At 43.0% G+C, this 22004-nt stretch overlaps 1 protein-coding gene across 1 annotated transcript in view; it reads right to left on the reverse strand.

Annotated features, from left to right (window-relative positions):
• dnaaf9 (dynein axonemal assembly factor 9) overlaps positions 1 to 22004 on the reverse strand; it is a 120103-nt gene that overhangs the window by 60989 nt on the left and 37110 nt on the right. The window contains exons 9-19 of the mRNA XM_064953088.1: positions 15989 to 16180; positions 13396 to 13477; positions 13262 to 13298; positions 12452 to 12536; positions 9083 to 9159; positions 7776 to 7820; positions 7615 to 7660; positions 5313 to 5424; positions 5124 to 5194; positions 4784 to 4831; positions 4605 to 4695 (exon numbers count right to left, since the gene is read on the reverse strand). Coding sequence (XP_064809160.1) covers positions 4605 to 4695; positions 4784 to 4831; positions 5124 to 5194; positions 5313 to 5424; positions 7615 to 7660; positions 7776 to 7820; positions 9083 to 9159; positions 12452 to 12536; positions 13262 to 13298; positions 13396 to 13477; positions 15989 to 16180 — 886 coding nt within the window. The remainder of the gene's footprint in view (positions 1 to 4604; positions 4696 to 4783; positions 4832 to 5123; positions 5195 to 5312; positions 5425 to 7614; positions 7661 to 7775; positions 7821 to 9082; positions 9160 to 12451; positions 12537 to 13261; positions 13299 to 13395; positions 13478 to 15988; positions 16181 to 22004) is intronic.

The raw sequence follows: 22004 nt of genomic DNA on the forward strand, positions 1-22004 counted from the left end.
ATTACCAACAACGACGAGATGGCCTACAGGGAAGAGGTGAGGGCCCTCGGAGTGTGGTGTCAGGAAAATAACCTCTCACCCAACGTCAACAAAACAAAGAAGATGATCGTGGATTTCAGGAAACAGCAGACGGAACACCCCCCCATCCACATCGATGGGACAGTAGTGGAGAAGGTGGAAAGTTTTAAGTTCCTCGGCGTACACAGACAAACTGAATTGGCCCACCCACACAGGCAGTGTGGTGAAGAAGGTGCAACAGTGCCTCTTCAACCTCAGGAGGCTGAAGAAATTTGGCTTGTCACCAAAAACACTCAAACTTTTACAGATGCACAATCGAGAGCATCCTGTCGGGCTGTATCACCGCCTGGTACGACAACTGCTCCGCCCACAACCGTAAGGCTCTCCAGAGGGTAGTGAGTTCTGGACAACGCATCACCGGGGGCAAACTACCTGCCCCCCAGGACACCTACACCACCCGATGTCACAGGAAGGCCATAAAGATCATCAAGGACAACAACCACCCGAGCCACTGCTTGTGCATCAAAGCTGGGACTGAGAGACTGAAAAACAGCTTCTATCTCAAGGCCATCAGACTGTTAAACAGCCATCACTATCATTGGCCACTTTAATAAATGGACTTAATAATGGCATCACTAGTCACTTTAAATATCACCACATGATTAATGTTTACATACCCTACGTTACTCATCTCATATATACTGTACTCTATACCATCTACTGCATCTTTATGTAATACATGTATCACTAGCCACTTTAAACTATGCCACTTTGTTTACATACCCTACATTACTCATCTCATATTTATATGTATATACTGTACTCTATCATCTACTGCAGCCACCAACACTGGAGTTGACTCAGTATGTTGGCAGCAGCCACTTTAATAATGGAAATTGATGTAAAAATATATCAATAGCCACTTTATATTAAGTAGCATTGTTTAATGTTTACATACCCTACATTACTCATCTCATATTTATGTATATACTGTACTCTATATCATCTACTGCATGTTGCCATCTTTATGTAATACATGTATCACTAGCCACTTTAAACTATGCCACTTTGTTTACATACCCTACATTACTCATCTCATATATACTGTACTCGATACCATCTACTGTATCTTGCCTATGCCGTTCTGTACCATCACTCATTCATATATTTATATGTACATATTCTTCATCCCTTTACACTGTGTGTAAGGTAGTAGTTATGGAATTGTTAGTTAGATTACTCGTTGGTTATTACTGCATTGTCGGAACGAGAAGCACAAGCATTTCGGTACACTCACATTAACATCTGCTAACCATGTGTATGTGACCAATAAAATTTGATTTGGTCAAGTAGGTGACAATCGCTGGTTTCTGCCTTTCAAAGTATGTTGCATTATGGGGATAAAAATGGTCCGAATTGCACCAACATGTCGACTGCATAAACGTTACAAAAATCATGTGATCAAAGGTCATGACTGCAAGTTTCTGCAGTTGCTCTTCACCAACGTCATCCTGTAGCCCTCACCTGCATTGTGGGAGGATCTATTGTCAACCAATCATTAGGGTGTTTTTCTTTGACCCATGTGAACGTGACCAAAGACGTGATTGAGACAGGAACCAACTTTGCCACAGTTCACGTATACAGTGGATATGTACAAATGAATGTGATATTTAAGGCCCTCTCTCTATCCAATTGACTGTACATTGTACACACAGTACTAGTCAAAAGTTAGGACACACCTACTCATTCCAGGGTTTTTCTTTATTTGTACTATTTTCTACATTGTAGAATAATAGTGAAGACATCAGAACTATGAAATAACACACTTGGAATCATGTAGTAACAAAAAAAAGTGTTAAACAAATGAAAATATATTTTATATTCTTCAAAGTAGTCACCCTTTGCCTTGATAACAGCCTTGCACACTCTTGACAAAGCTGTCCACCACCATGTTGCACTGAGCCTTGCTGTTGGAAACCAGTAGCACCGACTTCCGGCTGTCGCAAATGCACCTCCCACAACATAACTTGTCTATAGCGGTTGCTTTCGCCTTACTAACCTAACAAGACCACCTGACTGACTGGTCGTGTTCCAGAGCATCAAAACAACTGCAGGCGACACTGATCTACAAATCACCTGGGATCATAAATAACTACTCATTTTAGATCCTCTCGAACACAGCCACTGGCTGGACTGGACAAACTAGCTGGCTGGCTGGCTGACTGACTAACTGACTGGACTAGAGGTCGACCGATTAATTCAAGTTTTCATAACAATCGGAAAACGGTATTTTTGGGCGCCGTTTTTTAAATATTTTTTAATACCTTTATCTAACTCGGCAAGTCAGTTAAGAACACATTCTTATTTTCAATGACGGCCTAAGAATGATGGGTTAACTGCCTCGTTCAGGGGCAGAACAACAGATTTTTACCTTGTCAGCTCGGGGGACCCAATCTTGCAACCTTACAGTTAACTAGTCCAACGCTCTAACCACCTGCCTCTCATTGCACTCCACAAGGAGACTGCCTGTTACGCGAATGCAGTAAGCCAAGGTAAGTTGCTAGCTAGCATTAAACTTATCTTATAATCAACGACTGTCGTTGCTCCAATGTGTACTTAACCATAAACATCAATGTCTTTCTTAAAATAAATACACAAGTATATATTTTTAAATCTGCATATTTAGCTAAAAGAAATCCAGGTTAGCAGGCAATATTAACCAGGTGAAATTGTGTCACTTCTCTTGCGTTCATTGCACGTAGAGTCAGGGTATATGCAACAGTTTGAGCCGCCTAGCTCTTTGCAAACTAATTTGCCAGAATTTTATGTAATTATGACGTAACAGGAATATGTAGACTCATGGATGCCACCCGTTGGATAAAATACGGAACGGAATAAACGTTTTGTTTTCAAGGTGATAGTTTCCGGATTTGACCTAAGGCTTGTATTTCTGTGTGTTTATTATAGTTAAGTCTATGATTTGATATTTGACAGAGCAGTCTGACTGAGGGGTGGTAGGCAGCAGGCTCATAATAGTCAAAGGTATATGGTTTAGAGACGCGTTATAATTCCTGTAATAACTTGTGGCTGAACTTGAAAGGGGTTCCTTCGTTATTTTACCGTTCATGTCTTCCATAGAGAATGTCTTGATCTACTTCCAATAAGGTCTGTGTTTCGTATTTAAACCGCCTCTGTTCATGTCTTCCATAGAAAATGTCTTGATCTACTTCCAATAAGGTCTGTGTTTCGTATTTAAACTGCCTCTGTTCATGTTTTCCATACAGAATGTCTTGATCTACTTCCAATAAGGTCTGTGTTTCGTGCAGGTTAGGATGCAGGTTTAAACCGCCTCTGTTCATGTCTTCCATAGAGAATGTCTTGATCTACTTCCAATAAGGTCTGTGTTTCGTGCAGGTTCGGGTGCAGGTTTAAACCGCCTCTGTTCATGTCTTCCATACAGAATGTCTTGATCTACTTCTAATAAGGTCTGTGTTTCGTGCAGGTTTAAACCGCCTCTGTTCATGTCTTCCATAGAGAATGTCTTGATCTACATCCAATAAGGTCTGTGTTTCGTGCAGGTTCGGGTGCAGGTTTAAACCGCCTCTGTTCATGTCTTCCATACAGAATGTCTTGATCTACTTCCAATAAGGTCTGTGTTTCGTGCAGGTTCTGGTGCAGGCTTAAACCGCCTCTGCGTTTTGATACCCGTGTAAACCTCACTAGGATAAGGTAACGTTTGTCAACATATTTTCATAAATCCACTCTACAATTTTTTTTTATCTTCTCTTATATTTAGCCAATATTGATCAGAGTTACCTTGTCCTATGGATATCTCCACAGTTAGAAAATTGGCAAGGTGGTGTAAGCCTACACGAAACACAGACCTTTTCTAAGTGAATCTAAAAATATCCTATGGAATAAATGAATGAAGGAACCGCTTTTCAGATTTTGCTAGAAGGTGTCATGGGAATTATGACTCGCACTTTGGTAGTCAATTCTTACCATGTCCATTATTAAAATAGGATTTCCTGCATATAGAAATGACAGTTTCTGTTTTCAACATTCATCACAGGTAACTTAAACTCTATTTTTATTCAAACAGTTGAGAGTATTTGTCTCCTAAGAAGACTCTTCAGCATCATTGTCACGTCAGAGCTGTGTGTTTTACAGATGGCAGAGAAAAGCAGAGCACCAGTGTGGGACTATTACATGGAATTGGCACCAGGGAAAGCAAGGCGTCTTATTTGTGATAAAGATGTAAACATGGGGTCAGCAACGGCTAAATCAAAACATACCACCAACCTGTGGAATCACCTTAAGAACACCCATCCAGAAGCCCATATGTATTATATTAAGTTCAAATAAAAGTGTTCATTGTTCATTCAGTATTGTTGCAATTGTCATTATTACAAAAGTGTGTGTGTGTGTGTGTATATATATTTATCGGCCGATTAATCGGTATCTGCCTTTTTTGTCCTCCAATAATCGGTATCGCCGTTGAAAAATCATACTCGGTCGACCTCTAGACTAAACTGACTAGCTGACTGGCTGGTTGACTACAGAGAGAGCATTAAAGTATGTGTCACCTTCCTCTGGAGTGGAGAGCAGGCTGTTGGAGAACACATGAGCTGTGTCTGCTGTAGTCAAAGAGGTGCCCAGGCAGGTACCCTCCTCCTCCTGGGGATTAAACACACACAATACACATCAACACACTGACCAGCATTTCTCAATGTAATAACGGCAACATGAGCGGTTGTTGTCTGACCTTCAGCAGGACCTGGGCCTTCTCAGAATGCTTCACATCAGACTCCACCTAAAGCCATTAGGACACACAGTTAACAAGGGCTGTGAACGAGAGGATCAAATCCACAATGCATTATGGATCAATTGTGACTGATAATAATAATAATTAGCAGTTATTTATGATGCAAGGTGATTTGCAGGTCAGTTGGCAGTCATTTTGAAGCCCTTGAACACGGCCATTTTGTTGAAAGTGACTTGATCCATGGATGAATGGAGAGAGAGGAGAGGAGAGAGGAAAGGAGAGAGGATTGAGGGGAGGAGAGATGAGAAGAGAGGAGAGATGAGGAGAGAGGGTAACATACCAGCCAGCAGACGTATCGAGGCAGAGCTGTCGTCAGGATGGTGTAGCAGCTGTCTGAGGAAACACTTCCATCTACAGGACAGACTCAACATTACAGTTCAACAGGAGGAACAACATGACTCACAGACACACAGTTTATAATAACAGGGAGTAGGCATCGGTCAGGCCTGACAGTATGTGTCTCTCTTACCTTTCTGTTGGATGTTGATGCTGGACACCAAGAAGGACTCAGAGAAGACTACAGAGCCCAGGTCTCCTTTCCCCCACTGGAGGTCTGGGATGTCGTACACTGACATGGACGCCTGGGACACACAACCACCACTATAAAGTATAACCCTTAAACCCTGACCCCTAACCCCACTGGAGGTCTGGGATGTCATACACTGACATGGACGCCTGGGACACACAACCACCACTATAAAGTATAACCCTTAAACCCTGACCCTAACCCCACTGGAGGTCTGGGATGTCATACACTGACATAGACGCCTGGGACACACAACCACCACTATAAAGTATAACCCTTAAACCCTGACCCCTAACCCCACTGGAGGTCTGGGATGTCATACACTGACATGGACGCCTGGGACACACAACCACCACTATAAAGTATAACCCTTAAACCCTGACCCCTAACCCCACTGGAGGTCTGGGATGTCATACACTGACATGGACGCCTGGGACACACAACCACCACTATAAAGTATAACCCTTAAACCCTGACCCCTAACCCCACTGGAGGTCTGGGATGTCATACACTGACATGGACGCCTGGGACACACAACCACCACTATAAAGTATAACCCTCAAACCCTGACCCCTAACCCCACTGGAGGTCTGGGATGTCATACACTGACATGGATGCCTGGGACACACAACCACCACTATAAAGTATAACCTTTAAACCCTGACCCCTAACCCCACTGGAGGTCTGGGCTGTCATACACTGACATGGACGCCTGGGACACACAACCACCACTATAAAGTATAACCCTTAAACCCTGACCCCTAACCCCACTGGAGGTCTGGGATGTCATACACTGACATGGATGCCTGGGACACACAACCACCACTATAAAGTATAACCCTTAAACCCTGACCCCTAACCCCACTGGAGGTCTGGGCTGTCATACACTGACATGGACGCCTGGGACACACAACCACCACTATAAAGTATAACCCTTAAACCCTGACCCCTAACCCCACTGGAGGTCTGGGATGTCATACACTGACATGGATGCCTGGGACACACAACCACCACTATAAAGTATAACCCTTAAACCCTGACCCCTAACCCCACTGGAGGTCTGGGATGTCATACACTGACATGGATGCCTGGGACACACAACCACCACTATAAAGTATAACCCTTAAACCCTGACCCCTAACCCCACTGGATGTCTGGGATGTCATACACTGACATGGACGCCTGGGACACACAACCACCACTATAAAGTATAACCCTTAAACCCTGACCCCTAACCCCACTGGAGGTCTGGGATGTCATACACTGACATGGACGCCTGGGACACACAACCACCACTATAAAGTATAACCCTTAAACCCTGACCCCTAACCCCACTGGAGGTCTGGGATGTCATACACTGACATGGATGCCTGGGACACACAACCACCACTATAAAGTATAACCCTTAAACCCTGACCCCTAACCCCACTGGAGGTCTGGGATGTCATACACTGACATGGACGCCTGGGACACACAACCACCACTATAAAGTATAACCCTTAAACCCTGACCCCTAACCCCACTGGAGGTCTGGGATGTCATACACTGACATGGATGCCTGGGACACACAACCACCACTATAAAGTATAACCCTTAAACCCTGACCCCTAACCCCACTGGAGGTCTGGGATGTCATACACTGACATGGACGCCTGGGACACACAACCACCACTATAAAGTATAACCCTTAAACCCTGACCCCTAACCCCACTGGAGGTCTGGGATGTCATACACTGACATGGATGCCTGGGACACACAACCACCACTATAAAGTATAACCCTTAAACCCTGACCCCTAACCCCACTGGAGGTCTGGGATGTCATACACTGACATGGACGCCTGGGACACACAACCACCACTATAAAGTATAACCCTTAAACCCTGACCCCTAACCCCACTGGAGGTCTGGGATGTCATACACTGACATGGATGCCTGGGACACACAACCACCACTATAAAGTATAACCCTTAAACCCTGACCCCTAACCCCACTGGAGGTCTGGGATGTCATACACTGACATGGACGCCTGGGACACACAACCACCACTATAAAGTATAACCCTTAAACCCTGACCCCTAACCCCACTGGAGGTCTGGGCTGTCATACACTGACATGGACGTTTGGGAGTGATGGACAGAAAACGCACATTGTAATTCATTTGAATTTAATCAATCAATCAAACACAGTGACATGCCTACCGCAAATGTTTTGGAGCAATTATCTGGTTGGAAGAATTGACTTACAGTTTTCACCAAGAAGCAGCTCCCTTCCTCACTCAGAGGAACAATTCTGAAAAGGAAAACAAGGAAGACGGAACATTCAGGAAAACAATGAGTCAATAAAAAGCCAGCTGACAACATTGAATCATAGTGTGATTAAACACTTTATAACAATCAGAACCCACCTGCCCTGGTTGTTCACAGCTTGGATGTGGAAAACACTTTTAGATCTGAGAGAGAAAACAACAGGTAGAACACTTTATACTAGATCAGCTAACGTCGTCATTCAGAGGACACCAATGAAACAACAGGTAGAACACTTTATACTAGATCAGCTAACGTCGTCATTCAGAGGACACCAATGAAACAACAGGTAGAACACTTTATACTAGATCAGCTAACGTCGTCATTCAGAGGACACTAATGAAACAACAGGTAGAACACTTTATACTAGATCAGCTAACGTCGTCATTCAGAGGACAGTAATGAAACAACAGGTAGAACACTTTATACTAGATCAGCTAACGTCGTCATTCAGAGGACAGTAATGAAACAACAGGTAGAACACTTTATACTAGATCAGCTAACGTCGTCATTCAGAGGACAGTAATGAAACAACAGGTAGAACACTTTATACTAGATCAGCTAACGTCGTCATTCAGAGGACACTAATGAAACAACAGGTAGAACACTTTATACTAGATCAGCTAACGTCGTCATTCAGAGGACACTAATGAAACAACAGGTAGAACACTTTATACTAGATCAGCTAACGTCGTCATTCAGAGGACACCAATGAAACAACAGGTAGAACACTTTATACTAGATCAGCTAACGTCGTCATTCAGAGGACACTAATGAAACAACAGGTAGAACACTTTATACTAGATCAGCTAACGTCGTCATTCAGAGGACACTAATGACACAACAGGTATAACACTTTATACTAGATCAGCTAACGTCGTCATTCAGAGGACACTAATGAAACAACAGGTAGAACACTTTATACTAGATCAGCTAACGTCGTCATTCAGAGGACACTAATGAAACAACAGGTAGAACACTTTATACTAGATCAGCTAACGTCGTCATTCAGAGGACACTCATGAAACAACAGGTAGAACACTTTATACTAGATCAGCTAACGTCGTCATTCAGAGGACACTAATGACACAACAGGTATAACACTTTATACTAGATCAGCTAACGTCGTCATTCAGAGGACACCAATGAAACAACAGGTAGAACACTTTATACTAGATCAGCTAACGTCGTCATTCAGAGGACAGTAATGAAACAACAGGTAGAACACTTTATACTAGATCAGCTAACGTCGTCATTCAGAGGACACTAATGACACAACAGGTAGAACACTTTATACTAGATCAGCTAACGTCGTCATTCAGAGGACACCAATGACATTAAATACATTTTTCCTTCTATTGGAATACAAAGGTAGAGTTGTTATCTATTGTGACAGGTGTGCTGGTACCTGAGAGCAGTTCTGTACTGAGGCAGGTGGACCGAGTCCAGTGCCAGATGGAAGGTATGCTCTGCTACGTCCTTCGCCTGGAAATATACACAAAATATACACCAGTTTCAGTCAGTAACGAAACACTCGTCCTCATCCAACGCCTACAGCATACCGCCGTGCCAAGCTAGTTACAGCATACCACCGTGCCTAGCTTGATACAGCATACCACCGTGCCTAGCTTGATACAGCATACCGACGTGCCTAGTTAGTTACAGCATACCGCTGTGCCGAGCTAGATACAGCATATCGCTGTGCCTAGTTAGTTACAGCACCCCGCCGTGCCTAGCTAGATACAGCATACCGCCGTGCCTAGTTAGATACAGCATACCGCCGTGCCTAGTTAGTTACAGCATACCGCCGTGCCTAGTTAGTTACAGCATACCGCCGTGCCTAGCTTGTTACAGCATACCGCCGTGCCTAGCTAGTTACAGCATACCGCCGTGCCTAGTTAGTTACAGCATACCGCTGTTCATAGCTAATTACAGCATACCGCCGTGCCTAGCTAGTTACAGCATACCGCCGTGCCTAGCTAGTTACAGCATACGGCCGTGCCTAGCTAGTTACAGCACACCGCCGTGCCTAGCTAGTTACAGCATACCGCCGTGCCTAGCTAGTTACAGCATACCGCCGTGCCTAGCTAGTTACAGCATACCGCCGTGCCTAGTTAGTTACAGCATACCGCTGTTCATAGCTAATTACAGCATACCGCCGTGCCTAGCTAGTTACAGCATACCGCGGTGCCTAGCTAGTTACAGCACCCCGCCGTGCATAGCTAGTTACAGTATACCATGTATAGCTAGTTACAGTATACCATGTATAGCTAGTTACATTATACCATGTATAGCTAGTTACAGTAAACCATGTATAGCTAGTTACAGTATACCATGTATAGCTCGCTACAGCAAATGTGTGTATTGCTAGTTAGGTAGCTCGGTGGGTAGAGCGTTGAGCCAACAATGGAAAGTTTGCTGGATGGAATCACCGAGCTGACAAGGTTTGCTGGATGGATTCACCGAGCTGACAAGGTTTGCTGGATGGAATCACCGAGCTGACAAGGTTTGCTGGATGGATTCACCGAGCTGACAAGGTTTGCTGGATGGATTCACCGAGCTGACAAGGTTTGCTGGATGGAATCACCGAGCTGACAAGGTTTGCTGGATGGAATCACCGAGCTGACAAGGTTTGCTGGATGGAATCACCGAGCTGACAAGGTTTGCTGGATGGAATCACCGAGCTGACAAGGTTTGCTGGATGGATTCACCGAGCTGACAAGGTTTGCTGGATGGATTCACCGAGCTGACAAGGTTTGCTGGATGGATTCACCGAGCTGACAAGGTTTGCTGGATGGATTCACCGAGCTGACAAGGTTTGCTGGATGGATTCACCGAGCTGACAAGGTTTGCTGGATGGATTCACCGAGCTGACAAGGTTTGCTGGATGGATTCACCGAGCTGACAAGGTTTGCTGGATGGATTCACCGAGCTGACAAGGTTTGCTGGATGGATTCACCGAGCTGACAAGGTTTGCTGGATGGAATCACCGAGCTGACAAGGTAAATGTGTTGTTCTGCCCCTGACCAAGGCAGTTAACCCACTGTTCCCCGGGCAGCGAAGACGTGGATTATGGCAGCCCCCCCCCACCTCTCTGATTCAGAGAGGTGCACATGTCAGCATTCAATTAACCCACTGTTCCCCGGGCAGCGAAGATGTGAATTATGGCAGCCCCCCCACCTCTCTGATTCAGAGTGGTGCACATGTCAGCATTCAGTTAACCCACTGTTCCCCGGGCAGCGAAGACGTGAATTATGGCAGCCCCCCCCCCCCTTTTTGTTAACACACTATAGTTTTGTCAAGTCGGTTAGGACATCTACTTTGTGCATGACACAAGTCATTTTTCTAACAATTGTTTACAGACAGATTATTTCACTTCTTATTCACTGTATCACAATTCAAGTGGGTCAGAAGTTTACATACACTAAGTTGACTGTGCCTTTAAACAGCTTGGAAAATTCTAGAATATTATGTCAAGACTTTAGAAGCTTCTGATAGGCTAATTGACATCATTTGAGTCAACTGGAGGTGTACCTGTGGATGTATTTAAAGGCCTACCTTCAAACTCAGTGCCTCTGCTTGACATCATGGGAAAATCTAAAGAAATCAGCCAAGACCTCAGAAAAAATATAGTAGACCTCCACAAGTCTGGTTCATTATTGGGAGCCATTTCCAAACGCCTGAAGGTACCACGTCCATCTGTACAAACAATAGTACGCAAGTATAAACACCATGGGGCCATGCAGCCGTCATACCACTCAGGAAGGAGATGCGTTCTGTCTCCTAGAGATTAACGTACTTTGGTGTGAAAAGTGCAACTCAATCCCAGAACAACAGCAAAGGACCTTGTCAAGATGCTGGAGGAAACAGGTACAAAAGTATCTATATCCACAGTAAAACGGGTCCTATATCGACATAACCTGAAAGGCCACTCAGCAAGGAAGAAGCCACTGCTCCAAAACCGCCATAAAAAAGCCAGACTAAGGTTTGCAACTGCACATGGGGACAAAGATCATACTTTTTGGAGAAATGTCCTCTGGTCTGATGAAACAGATGTTTGGAGGTAAAAGGGGGAGGCTTGCAAGCCGAAGAACACCATCCCAACCATGAAGCAGGGGGTGGCAGCATCATGTTGTGGACGTGCTTTGCTGCAGGAGGTGCACTTCACAAAATAGATGGCAACATGAGGAATGGAAATTATGTGGATATATTGAAGCAACATCTCAAGACATCAGTCAGGAAGTTAAAGCTTGGTTGCAAATAGATCTTCCAAATGTTCAATGACCCCAAGCATACTTCCAAAGTTGTGGCAAAATGGCTTAAGAACAACAAAGTCAAGGTATTGGGGTGGCCATCACAAAGCTCTGACCTCAATCCTATAGAACATTTGTGGACAGAACTGAAAAAGCATGTGCAGGCAAGGAGGCCTACAAACCTGACTCAGTTACACCAGCTCTGTCAGGAGGAATGGGACAGAATTCACCCAACTTATTGTGGGAAGCTTGTGGAAGGCTACCCGAAACGTTTGACCCAAGTTAAACAATTTAAAGACAATGCTGGGAATGTGATGAAAGAAATAAAAGCTGAAATAAATAATTCTCTACTATTATTCTGACATTTCACATTCTTAAAAATAAAGTGGTGATCCTAACTGACCTAAGACAGGGAATATTTACTAGGATTAAATGTCAGGAACTGTGAAAAACTGAGTTTAAATGTATTTGTCTAAGGTGTACGTAAACTTCAGACTGTAGCTAGTTGGAGAAATGACTATCACCTTAGTAGCACTTGTGGTGTTGGAGTAGCATTTGATTCCAGCCAGGACCGACTGGACGGCTGCTGCATAGATCTGAGAGAGAAGACTGGAAGAGAGATAGATTTAACACCGTACATGCACTACATGGACAGAAGTATGTGGACAGCTGCTCATCGAACATCTCATCTCACGTTGGGCCATGTAGTGTAATATGTACATGTTCTACATAATATTCAGGCATCATCTTCTAGAGCAGGGGTTCCCAACAGGTTTCACTGAGGCCAAACGGGGGGGCGAGGACATACCTCACCCCCACCTGCACGTGTGCACACGCCATGCCTATTCTACGGGCACGAGCACTGTTCAACTGTTCAAACCCCTCTTGTTGGCGGTGAGAACATTTTGCAGGTTTATTAAAGCAAAACTGTCTAATGTGAATTCATATGTTATTTGAGTGAATCATACATTACCACAAAATCTATGGACTAAAAAAACGTACCTGGGCTAGTTGATCTGGACATTTCAGACAAGTTATAAATAGTTCTCTACGGTCTGTAATGACTGACATGACAAGAGGAGCTGATGATGCACGACCCAAGATAGAAATATCACCTTGTGCATTCTACTATTACAACTTCCAAGAGAAAGTTCAAAGCTGGTCTGAGTTCCTTAAAACTCCACAGTTTGGTAACCACTGTTCTAGAAGAGATATATTTAACACCCTATATAATATGTAGATCTAGAAGAGATATATTTAACACGTTATATACAGTATTATCATATGGGGGAGATGGGTTAACAGGTTTGGACATGTTGTCTTGGTGAACTTACAGGAGTTCTGTTTTCTTCTGTTGCATGTTGTCATTCCCTGCAAGGGAAACATCCAATATTAGGTCTACAGACAGTAAAATAGCTATGGTAGATCCAACAAACAGTTTAGTGTATACATTATGGACTATGTTTACCTAGGTAGGGGATGTGAGTGGTTCCAAAGAAGTAAGTCCTGGAGCAGGCTAAAGATCCTTTAGGAGCCACACACTGGAGAACCTGACAGAAAAGAACAGATTACAGAGTACTCTAGGGAGACCAAGCCCAACATGGACTGCCAAGCCATCTCATTAAACATGCACACACAACACTAATAGTCTAATCTGGATAGGGGTTAGGTAACAGTCTAATCTGGATAGGGGTTAGGTAACAGTCTAATCTGGATAGGGGTTAGGTAACAGTCTAATCTGGATAGGGGTTAGGTAACAGTCTAATCTGGATAGGGGTTAGGTAACAGTCTAATCTGGATAGGGGTTAGGTAACAGTCTAATCTGGAGAGGGGTTAGGTAACAGTAGAGGAACAGTCTAATCTGGAGAGGGGTTAGGTAACAGTAGAGGAACAGTCTAATCTGGATAGGTGTTGGTAACAGTCTAATCTGGAGAGGGGTGAGGTAACAGTCTAATCTGGAGAGGTGTTAGGTAACAATAGAGGAACAGTCTAATCTGGATAGGGGTTAGGTAACAGTCTAATCTGGATAGGGGTTAGGTAACAGTCTAATCTGGATAGGGGTTAGGTAACAGTCTAATCTGGATAGGGGTTAGGTAACAGTCTAATCTGGATAGGGGTTAGGTAACAGTCTAATCTGGATAGGGGTTAGGTGACAGTAGAGGAACAGTCTAATCTGGATAGGGGTTAGGTAACAGTCTAATCTGGATAGGGGTTAGGTAACAGTCTAATCTGGATAGGGGTTAGGTAACAGTCTAATCTGGATAGGGGTTAGGTTACAGTCTAATCTGGATAGGGGTTAGGTAACAGTCTAATCTGGATAGGGGTTAGGTAACAGTCTAATCTGGATAGGGGTTAGGTAACAGTAGAGGAACAGTCTAATCTGGATAGGGGTTAGGTAACAGTCTAATCTGGATAGGGGTTAGGTAACAGTCTAATCTGGATAGGGGTTAGGTAACAGTCTAATCTGGAGAGGTGTTAGGTATCAGTAGAGGAACAGTCTAATCTGGATAGGGGTTAGGTAACAGTCTAATCTGGATAGGGGTTAGGTAACAGTCTAATCTGGATAGGGGTTAGGTGACAGTAGAGGAACAGTCTAATCTGGATAGGGGTTTTTATTTTTTTATTTTACCTTTATTTAACTAGGCAAGTCAGTTAAGAACAAATTCTTATTTTCAATGATGGCCTAGGAACTGTGGGTTAACTGCCTGTTCAGGGGCAGAACGACAGATTTGTACCTTGTCAGCTCGGGGGTTTGAACTTGTCCAACGCTCTAACCACTAGGCTACCCTGCCGCCCCCCAGTAACAGTCTAATCTGGATAGGGGTTAGGTAACAGTCTAATCTGGATAGGGTTTAGGGTGCTCTCACCATGTGTTTGGTTAGATAGGGGTTAGGGTTTAAGGTGCCCTCACCATGTGTTTGGTGAGATAGGGGTTAGGGTTTAGGGTGCACTCACCATGTGTTTGGTGAGATAGGGGTTAGGGTTTAGGGTGCTCTCACCATGTGTTTGGTGAGATAGGGGTTAGGGTTTAGGGTGCTCTCACCATGTGTTTGGTTAGATAGGGGTTAGGGTGCTCTCACCATGTGTTTGGTTAGATAGGGGTTAGGGTGCTCTCACCATGTGTTTGGTTAGATAGGGGTTAGGGGTTAGGGGTTAGGGTGCTCTCACCATGTGTTTAGTTAGATAGGGGTTAGGGGTTAGGGTGCTCTCACCATGTGTTTGGTTAGATAGGGGTTAGGGTGCTCTCACCATGTGTTTGGTTAGATAGGGGTTAGGGTGCTCTCACCATGTGTTTGGTTAGATAGGGGTGAGGGTGCTCTCACCATGTGTTTGGTTAGATAGGGGTGAGGGTGCTCTCACCATGTGTTTGGTTAGATAGGGGTTAGGGTACTCTCACCATGTGTTTGGTGAGATAGGGGTTAGGGTTTAGGGTGCTCTCAAGATGTGTTTGGTTAGATAGGGGTTAGAGTGCTCTCACCATGTGTTTGGTTAGATAGGGGTTAGGGTGCTCTCACCATGTGTTTGGTTAGATAGGGGTTAGGGTGCTCTCACCATGTGTTTGGTTAGATAGGGTTTAGGGTGCTCTCACCATGTGTTTGGTTAGATAGGATTTAGGGTGCTCTCACCATGTGTTTGGTTAGATAGGGGTTAGGGTGCTCTCACCATGTGTTTGGTTAGATAGGGTTTAGGGTGCTCTCACCATGTGTTTGGTTAGATAGGGGTTAGGGTTTAGGGTGCTCTCACCATGTGTTTGGTTAGATAGGGTTTAGGGTGCTCTCACCATGTGTTTGGTTAGATAGGGGTTAGGGTGCTCTCACCATGTGTTTGGTGAGATAGGGGTTAGGGTTTAGGGTGCTCTCACCATGTGTTTGGTTAGATAGGGTTTAGGGTGCTCTCACCATGTGTTTGGTTAGATAGGGGTTAGGGTTTAGGGTGCTGTCACCATGTGTTTGGTTAGATAGGGGTTAGGGTTTAGGGTGCTCTCACCATGTGTTTGGTTAGATAGGGGTTAGAGTGCTCTCACCATGTGTTTGGTTAGATAGGGGTTAGAGTGCTCTCACCATGTGTTTGGCTGAGGTCCCCTGGGGTCCGGTGTTGCGGACCTGGTGTCCATCAGAAGGGAAGTTGAAGGAGTAGCTGTGAAGGTTCTCCATGGAGGAGTGGCTCCCAAACAGAACCAAGGGCTGCCGTCTCCTGCTGCTGTCAGCGATGTTACTGGAGATCAGGCCATGAGAGAAATAACTCCGGAACGCCTGGGGATTTAACAGACATTTAGTCAATGGTTTGGTTTGCTCACTAACAAACCAACGCAGCAACCTGTACTTGGCCAACTAGAGAACATGTGTTAACTCCCCTGCCTGAGCCCAGACTGTAATAATGTAGTTATAGACAACATGTAGCTATTGACAACATGTAGCTGTGTTAAGTTACCTCCCCTGTCTGAGCCCCAGACTGTAATAATGTAGTTATAGATAACATGTAGTTATAGACAACATGTAGCTATGTTAAGTTACCTCCCCTGTCTGAGCCCCAGACTGTAATAATGTAGTTATAGATAACATGTAGCTGTAGACAACATGTAGCTATGTTAAGTTACCTCCCCTGTCTGAGCCCCAGACTGTAATAATGTAGTTATAGATAACATGTAGTTATAGACAACATGTAGCTATGTTAAGTTACCTCCCCTGTCTGAGCCCCAGACTGTAATAATGTAGTTATAGATAACATGTAGCTGTAGACAACATGTAGCTATGTTAAGTTACCTCCCCTGTCTGAGCCCCAGACTGTAATAATGTAGTTATAGATAACATGTAGTTATAGACAACATGTAGCTATGTTAAGTTACCTCCCTGTCTGAGCCCCAGACTGTAATAATGTAGTTATAGATAACATGTAGCTGTAGACAACATGTAGCTATGTTAAGTTACCTCCCCTGTCTGAGCCCCAGACTGTAATAATGTAGTTATAGATAACATGTAGTTATGTTAAGTTACCTCCCCTGTCTGAGCCCCAGACTGTAATAATGTAGTTATAGATAACATGTAGTTATAGACAACATGTAGCTGTGTTAAGTTACCTCCCCTGTCTGAGCCCCAGACTGTAATAATGTAGTTATAGATAACATGTAGTTATAGACAACATGTAGCTATGTTAAGTTACCTCCCCTGTCTGAGCCCCAGACTGTAATAATGTAGTTATAGACAACATGTAGCTATGTTAAGTTACCTCCCCTGTCTGAGCCCCAAACTGTAATAATGTAGTTATAGATAACATGTAGTTATAGACAACATGTAGCTATGTTAAGTTACCTCCCCTGTCTGAGCCCCAGACTGTAATAATGTAGTTATAGATAACATGTAGTTATAGACAACATGTAGCTATGTTAAGTTACCTCCCCTGTCTGAGCCCCAGACTGTAATAATGTAGTTATAGACAACATGTAGCTATGTTAAGTTACCTCCCCTGTCTGAGCCCCAGACTGTAATAATGTAGTTATAGATAACATGTAGCTATGTTAAGTTACCTCCCCTGTCTGAGCCCCAGACTGTAATAATGTAGTTATAGACAACATGTAGTTATAGACAACATGTAGCTATGTTAAGTTACCTCCCCTGTCTGAGCCCCAGACTGTAATAATGTAGTTATAGATAACATGTAGTTATAGACAACATGTAGCTATGTTAAGTTACCTCCCCTGTCTGAGCCCCAGACTGTAATAATGTAGTTATAGATAACATGTAGTTATAGACAACATGTAGCTATGTTAAGTTACCTCCCCTGTCTGAGCCCCAGACTGTAATAATGTAGTTATAGACAACATGTAGCTATGTTAAGTTACCTCCCCTGTCTGAGCCCCAGACTGTAATAATGTAGTTATAGATAACATGTAGCTATGTTAAGTTACCTCCCCTGTCTGAGCCCCAGACTGTAATAATGTAGTTATAGACAACATGTAGTTATAGACAACATGTAGCTATGTTAAGTTACCTCCCCTGTCTGAGCCCCAGACTGTAATAATGTAGTTATAGATAACATGTAGTTATAGACAACATGTAGCTATGTTAAGTTACCTCCCCTGTCTGAGCCCCAGACTGTAATAATGTAGTTATAGACAACATGTAGCTATGTTAAGTTACCTCCCCTGTCTGAGCCCCAGACTGTAATAATGTAGTTATAGATAACATGTAGTTATAGACAACATGTAGCTATGTTAAGTTACCTCCCCTGTCTGAGCCCCAGACTGTAATAATGTAGTTATAGATAACATGTAGTTATAGACAACATGTAGCTATGTTAAGTTACCTCCCCTGTCTGAGCCCCAGACTGTAATAATGTAGTTATAGACAACATGTAGCTATGTTAAGTTACCTCCCCTGTCTGAGCCCCAGACTGTAATAATGTAGTTATAGATAACATGTAGCTATGTTAAGTTACCTCCCCTGTCTGAGCCCCAGACTGTAATAATGTAGTTATAGACAACATGTAGTTATAGACAACATGTAGCTATGTTAAGTTACCTCCCTGTCTGAGCCCCAGACTGTAATAATGTAGTTATAGATAACATGTAGTTATAGACAACATGTAGCTATGTTAAGTTACCTCCCCTGTCTGAGCCCCAGACTGTAATAATGTAGTTATAGATAACATGTAGCTATGTTAAGTTACCTCCCCTGTCTGAGCCCCAGACTGTAATAATGTAGTTATAGACAACATGTAGTTATAGACAACATGTAGCTATGTTAAGTTACCTCCCCTGTCTGAGCCCCAGACTGTAATAATGTAGTTATAGACAACATGTAGCTGTAGACAACATGTAGCTATGTTAAGTTACCTCCCCTGTCTGAGCCCCAGACTGTAATAATGTAGTTATAGACAACATGTAGCTGTAGACAACATGTAGCTATGTTAAGTTACCTCCCTGTCTGAGCCCCAGACTGTAATAATGTAGTTATAGATAACATGTAGTTATAGACAACATGTAGCTATGTTAAGTTACCTCCCCTGTCTGAGCCCCAGACTGTAATAATGTAGTTATAGATAACATGTAGTTATAGACAACATGTAGCTATGTTAAGTTACCTCCCCTGTCTGAGCCCCAGACTGTAATAATGTAGTTATAGATAACATGTAGCTATGTTAAGTTACCTCCCCTGTCTGAGCCCCAGACTGTAATAATGTAGTTATAGATAACATGTAGTTATAGACAACATGTAGCTATGTTAAGTTACCTCCCTGTCTGAGCCCCAGACTGTAATAATGTAGTTATAGACAACATGTAGCTATGTTAAGTTACCTCCCTGTCTGAGCCCCAGACTGTAATAATGTAGTTATAGATAACATGTAGTTATAGACAACATGTAGCTATGTTAAGTTACCTCCCCTGTCTGAGCCCCAGACTGTAATAATGTAGTTATAGACAACATGTAGCTGTAGACAACATGTAGCTATGTTAAGTTACCTCCCCTGTCTGAGCCCCAGACTGTAATAATGTAGTTATAGATAACATGTAGTTATAGACAACATGTAGCTATGTTAAGTTACCTCCCTGTCTGAGCCCCAGACTGTAATAATGTAGTTATAGATAACATGTAGTTATAGACAACATGTAGCTATGTTAAGTTACCTCCCCTGTCTGAGCCCCAGACTGTAATAATGTAGTTATAGATAACATGTAGTTATAGACAACATGTAGCTATGTTAAGTTACCTCCCCTGTCTGAGCCCCAGACTGTAATAATGTAGTTATAGATAACATGTAGTTATAGACAACATGTAGCTATGTTAAGTTACCTCCCCTGTCTGAGCCCCAGACTGTAATAATGTAGTTATAGACAACATGTAGCTGTAGACAACATGTAGCTATGTTAAGTTACCTCCCCTGTCTGAGCCCCAGACTGTAATAATGTAGTTATAGATAACATGTAGTTATAGACAACATGTAGCTATGTTAAGTTACCTCCCCTGTCTGAGCCCCAGACTGTAATAATGTAGTTATAGATAACATGTAGCTATTGACAACATGTAGCTATGTTAAGTTACCTCCCCTGTCTGAGCCCCAGACTGTAATAATGTAGTTATAGATAACATGTAGCTGTAGACAACATGTAGCTATGTTAAGTTACCTCCCCTGTCTGAGCCCCAGACTGTAATAATGTAGTTATAGATAACATGTAGCTGTAGACAACATGTAGCTGTGTTAAGTTACCTCCCCTGTCTGAGCCCCAGACTGTAATAATGTAGTTATAGATAACATGTAGCTGTAGACAACATGTAGCTGTGTTAAGTTACCTCCCCTGTCTGAGCCCCAGACTGTAATAATGTAGTTATAGATAACATGTAGCTGTAGACAACATGTAGCTGTGTTAAGTTACCTCCCCTGTCTGAGCCCCAGACTGTAATAATGTAGTTATAGATAACATGTAGCTATTGACAACATGTAGCTATGTTAAGTTACCTCCCCTGTCTGAGCCCCAGACTGTAATAATGTAGTTATAGATAACATGTAGCTGTAGACAACATGTAGCTGTGTTAAGTTACCTCCCCTGTCTGAGCCCCAGACTGTAATAATGTAGTTATAGATAACATGTAGCAGTAGACAACATGTAGCTGTGTTAAGTTACCTCCCCTGTCCGAGCCCCAGACTGTAATAATGTAGTTATAGATAACATGTAGCTATTGACAACATGTAGCTGTGTTAAGTTACCTCCCCTGTCTGAGCCCCAGACTGTAATAATGTAGTTATAGATAACATGTAGCTATTGACAACATGTAGCTATGTTAAGTTACCTCCCCGGCCTGAGCCCAGACTGTAATAATGTAGTTATAGACAACATGTAGCTATTGACAACATGTAGCTATGTTAAGTTACCTCCCCTGTCTGAGCCCCAGACTGTAATAATGTAGTTATAGATAACATGTAGCTATTGACAACATGTAGCTATGTTAAGTTACCTCCCCTGTCTGAGCCCCAGACTGTAATAATGTAGTTATAGATAACATGTAGCTGTAGACAACATGTAGCTGTGTTAAGTTACCTCCCCTGTCTGAGCCCCAGACTGTAATAATGTAGTTATAGATAACATGTAGCAGTAGACAACATGTAGCTGTGTTAAGTTACCTCCCCTGTCTGATCCCCAGACTGTAATAATGTAGTTATAGATAACATGTAGCTGTAGACAACATGTAGCTGTGTTAAGTTACCTCCCCTGTCTGAGCCCCAGACTGTAATAATGTAGTTATAGATAACATGTAGCTATTGACAACATGTAGCTATGTTAAGTTACCTCCCCTGTCTGAGCCCCAGACTGTAATAATGTAGTTATAGATAACATGTAGCTATTGACAACATGTAGCTATGTTAAGTTACCTCCCCTGTCTGAGCCCCAGACTGTAATAATGTAGTTATAGATAACATGTAGCAGTAGACAACATGTAGCTGTGTTAAGTTACCTCCCCTGTCTGAGCCCCAGACTGTAATAATGTAGTTATAGATAACATGTAGCTATTGACAACATGTAGCTGTGTTAAGTTACCTCCCCTGTCTGAGCCCCAGACTGTAATAATGTAGTTATAGATAACATGTAGCTGTAGACAACATGTAGCTATGTTAAGTTACCTCCCCTGTCTGAGCCCCACTGTAATAATGTAGTTATAGACAAAATGTAGCTATTGACAACATGTAGCTGTGTTAAGTTACCTCCCCTGTCTGAGCCCCAGACTGTAATAATGTAGTTATAGACAACATGTAGCTATTGACAACATGTAGCTATGTTAAGTTACCTCCCCTGTCTGAGCCCCAGACTGTAATAATGTAGTTATAGATAACATGTAGCTGTAGACAACATGTAGCTGTGTTAAGTTACCTCCCCTGTCTGAGCCCCAGACTGTAATAATGTAGTTATAGATAACATGTAGCTGTAGACAACATGTAGCTGTGTTAAGTTACCTCCCCTGTCTGAGCCCCAGACTGTAATAATGTAGTTATAGATAACATGTAGCTATTGACAACATGTAGCTATGTTAAGTTACCTCCCCTGTCTGAGCCCCAGACTGTAATAATGTAGTTATAGATAACATG

Source organism: Oncorhynchus masou, chromosome 32, assembly GCF_036934945.1.
Source record: "Oncorhynchus masou masou isolate Uvic2021 chromosome 32, UVic_Omas_1.1, whole genome shotgun sequence".
Taxonomy (NCBI): domain Eukaryota; kingdom Metazoa; phylum Chordata; class Actinopteri; order Salmoniformes; family Salmonidae; genus Oncorhynchus; species Oncorhynchus masou.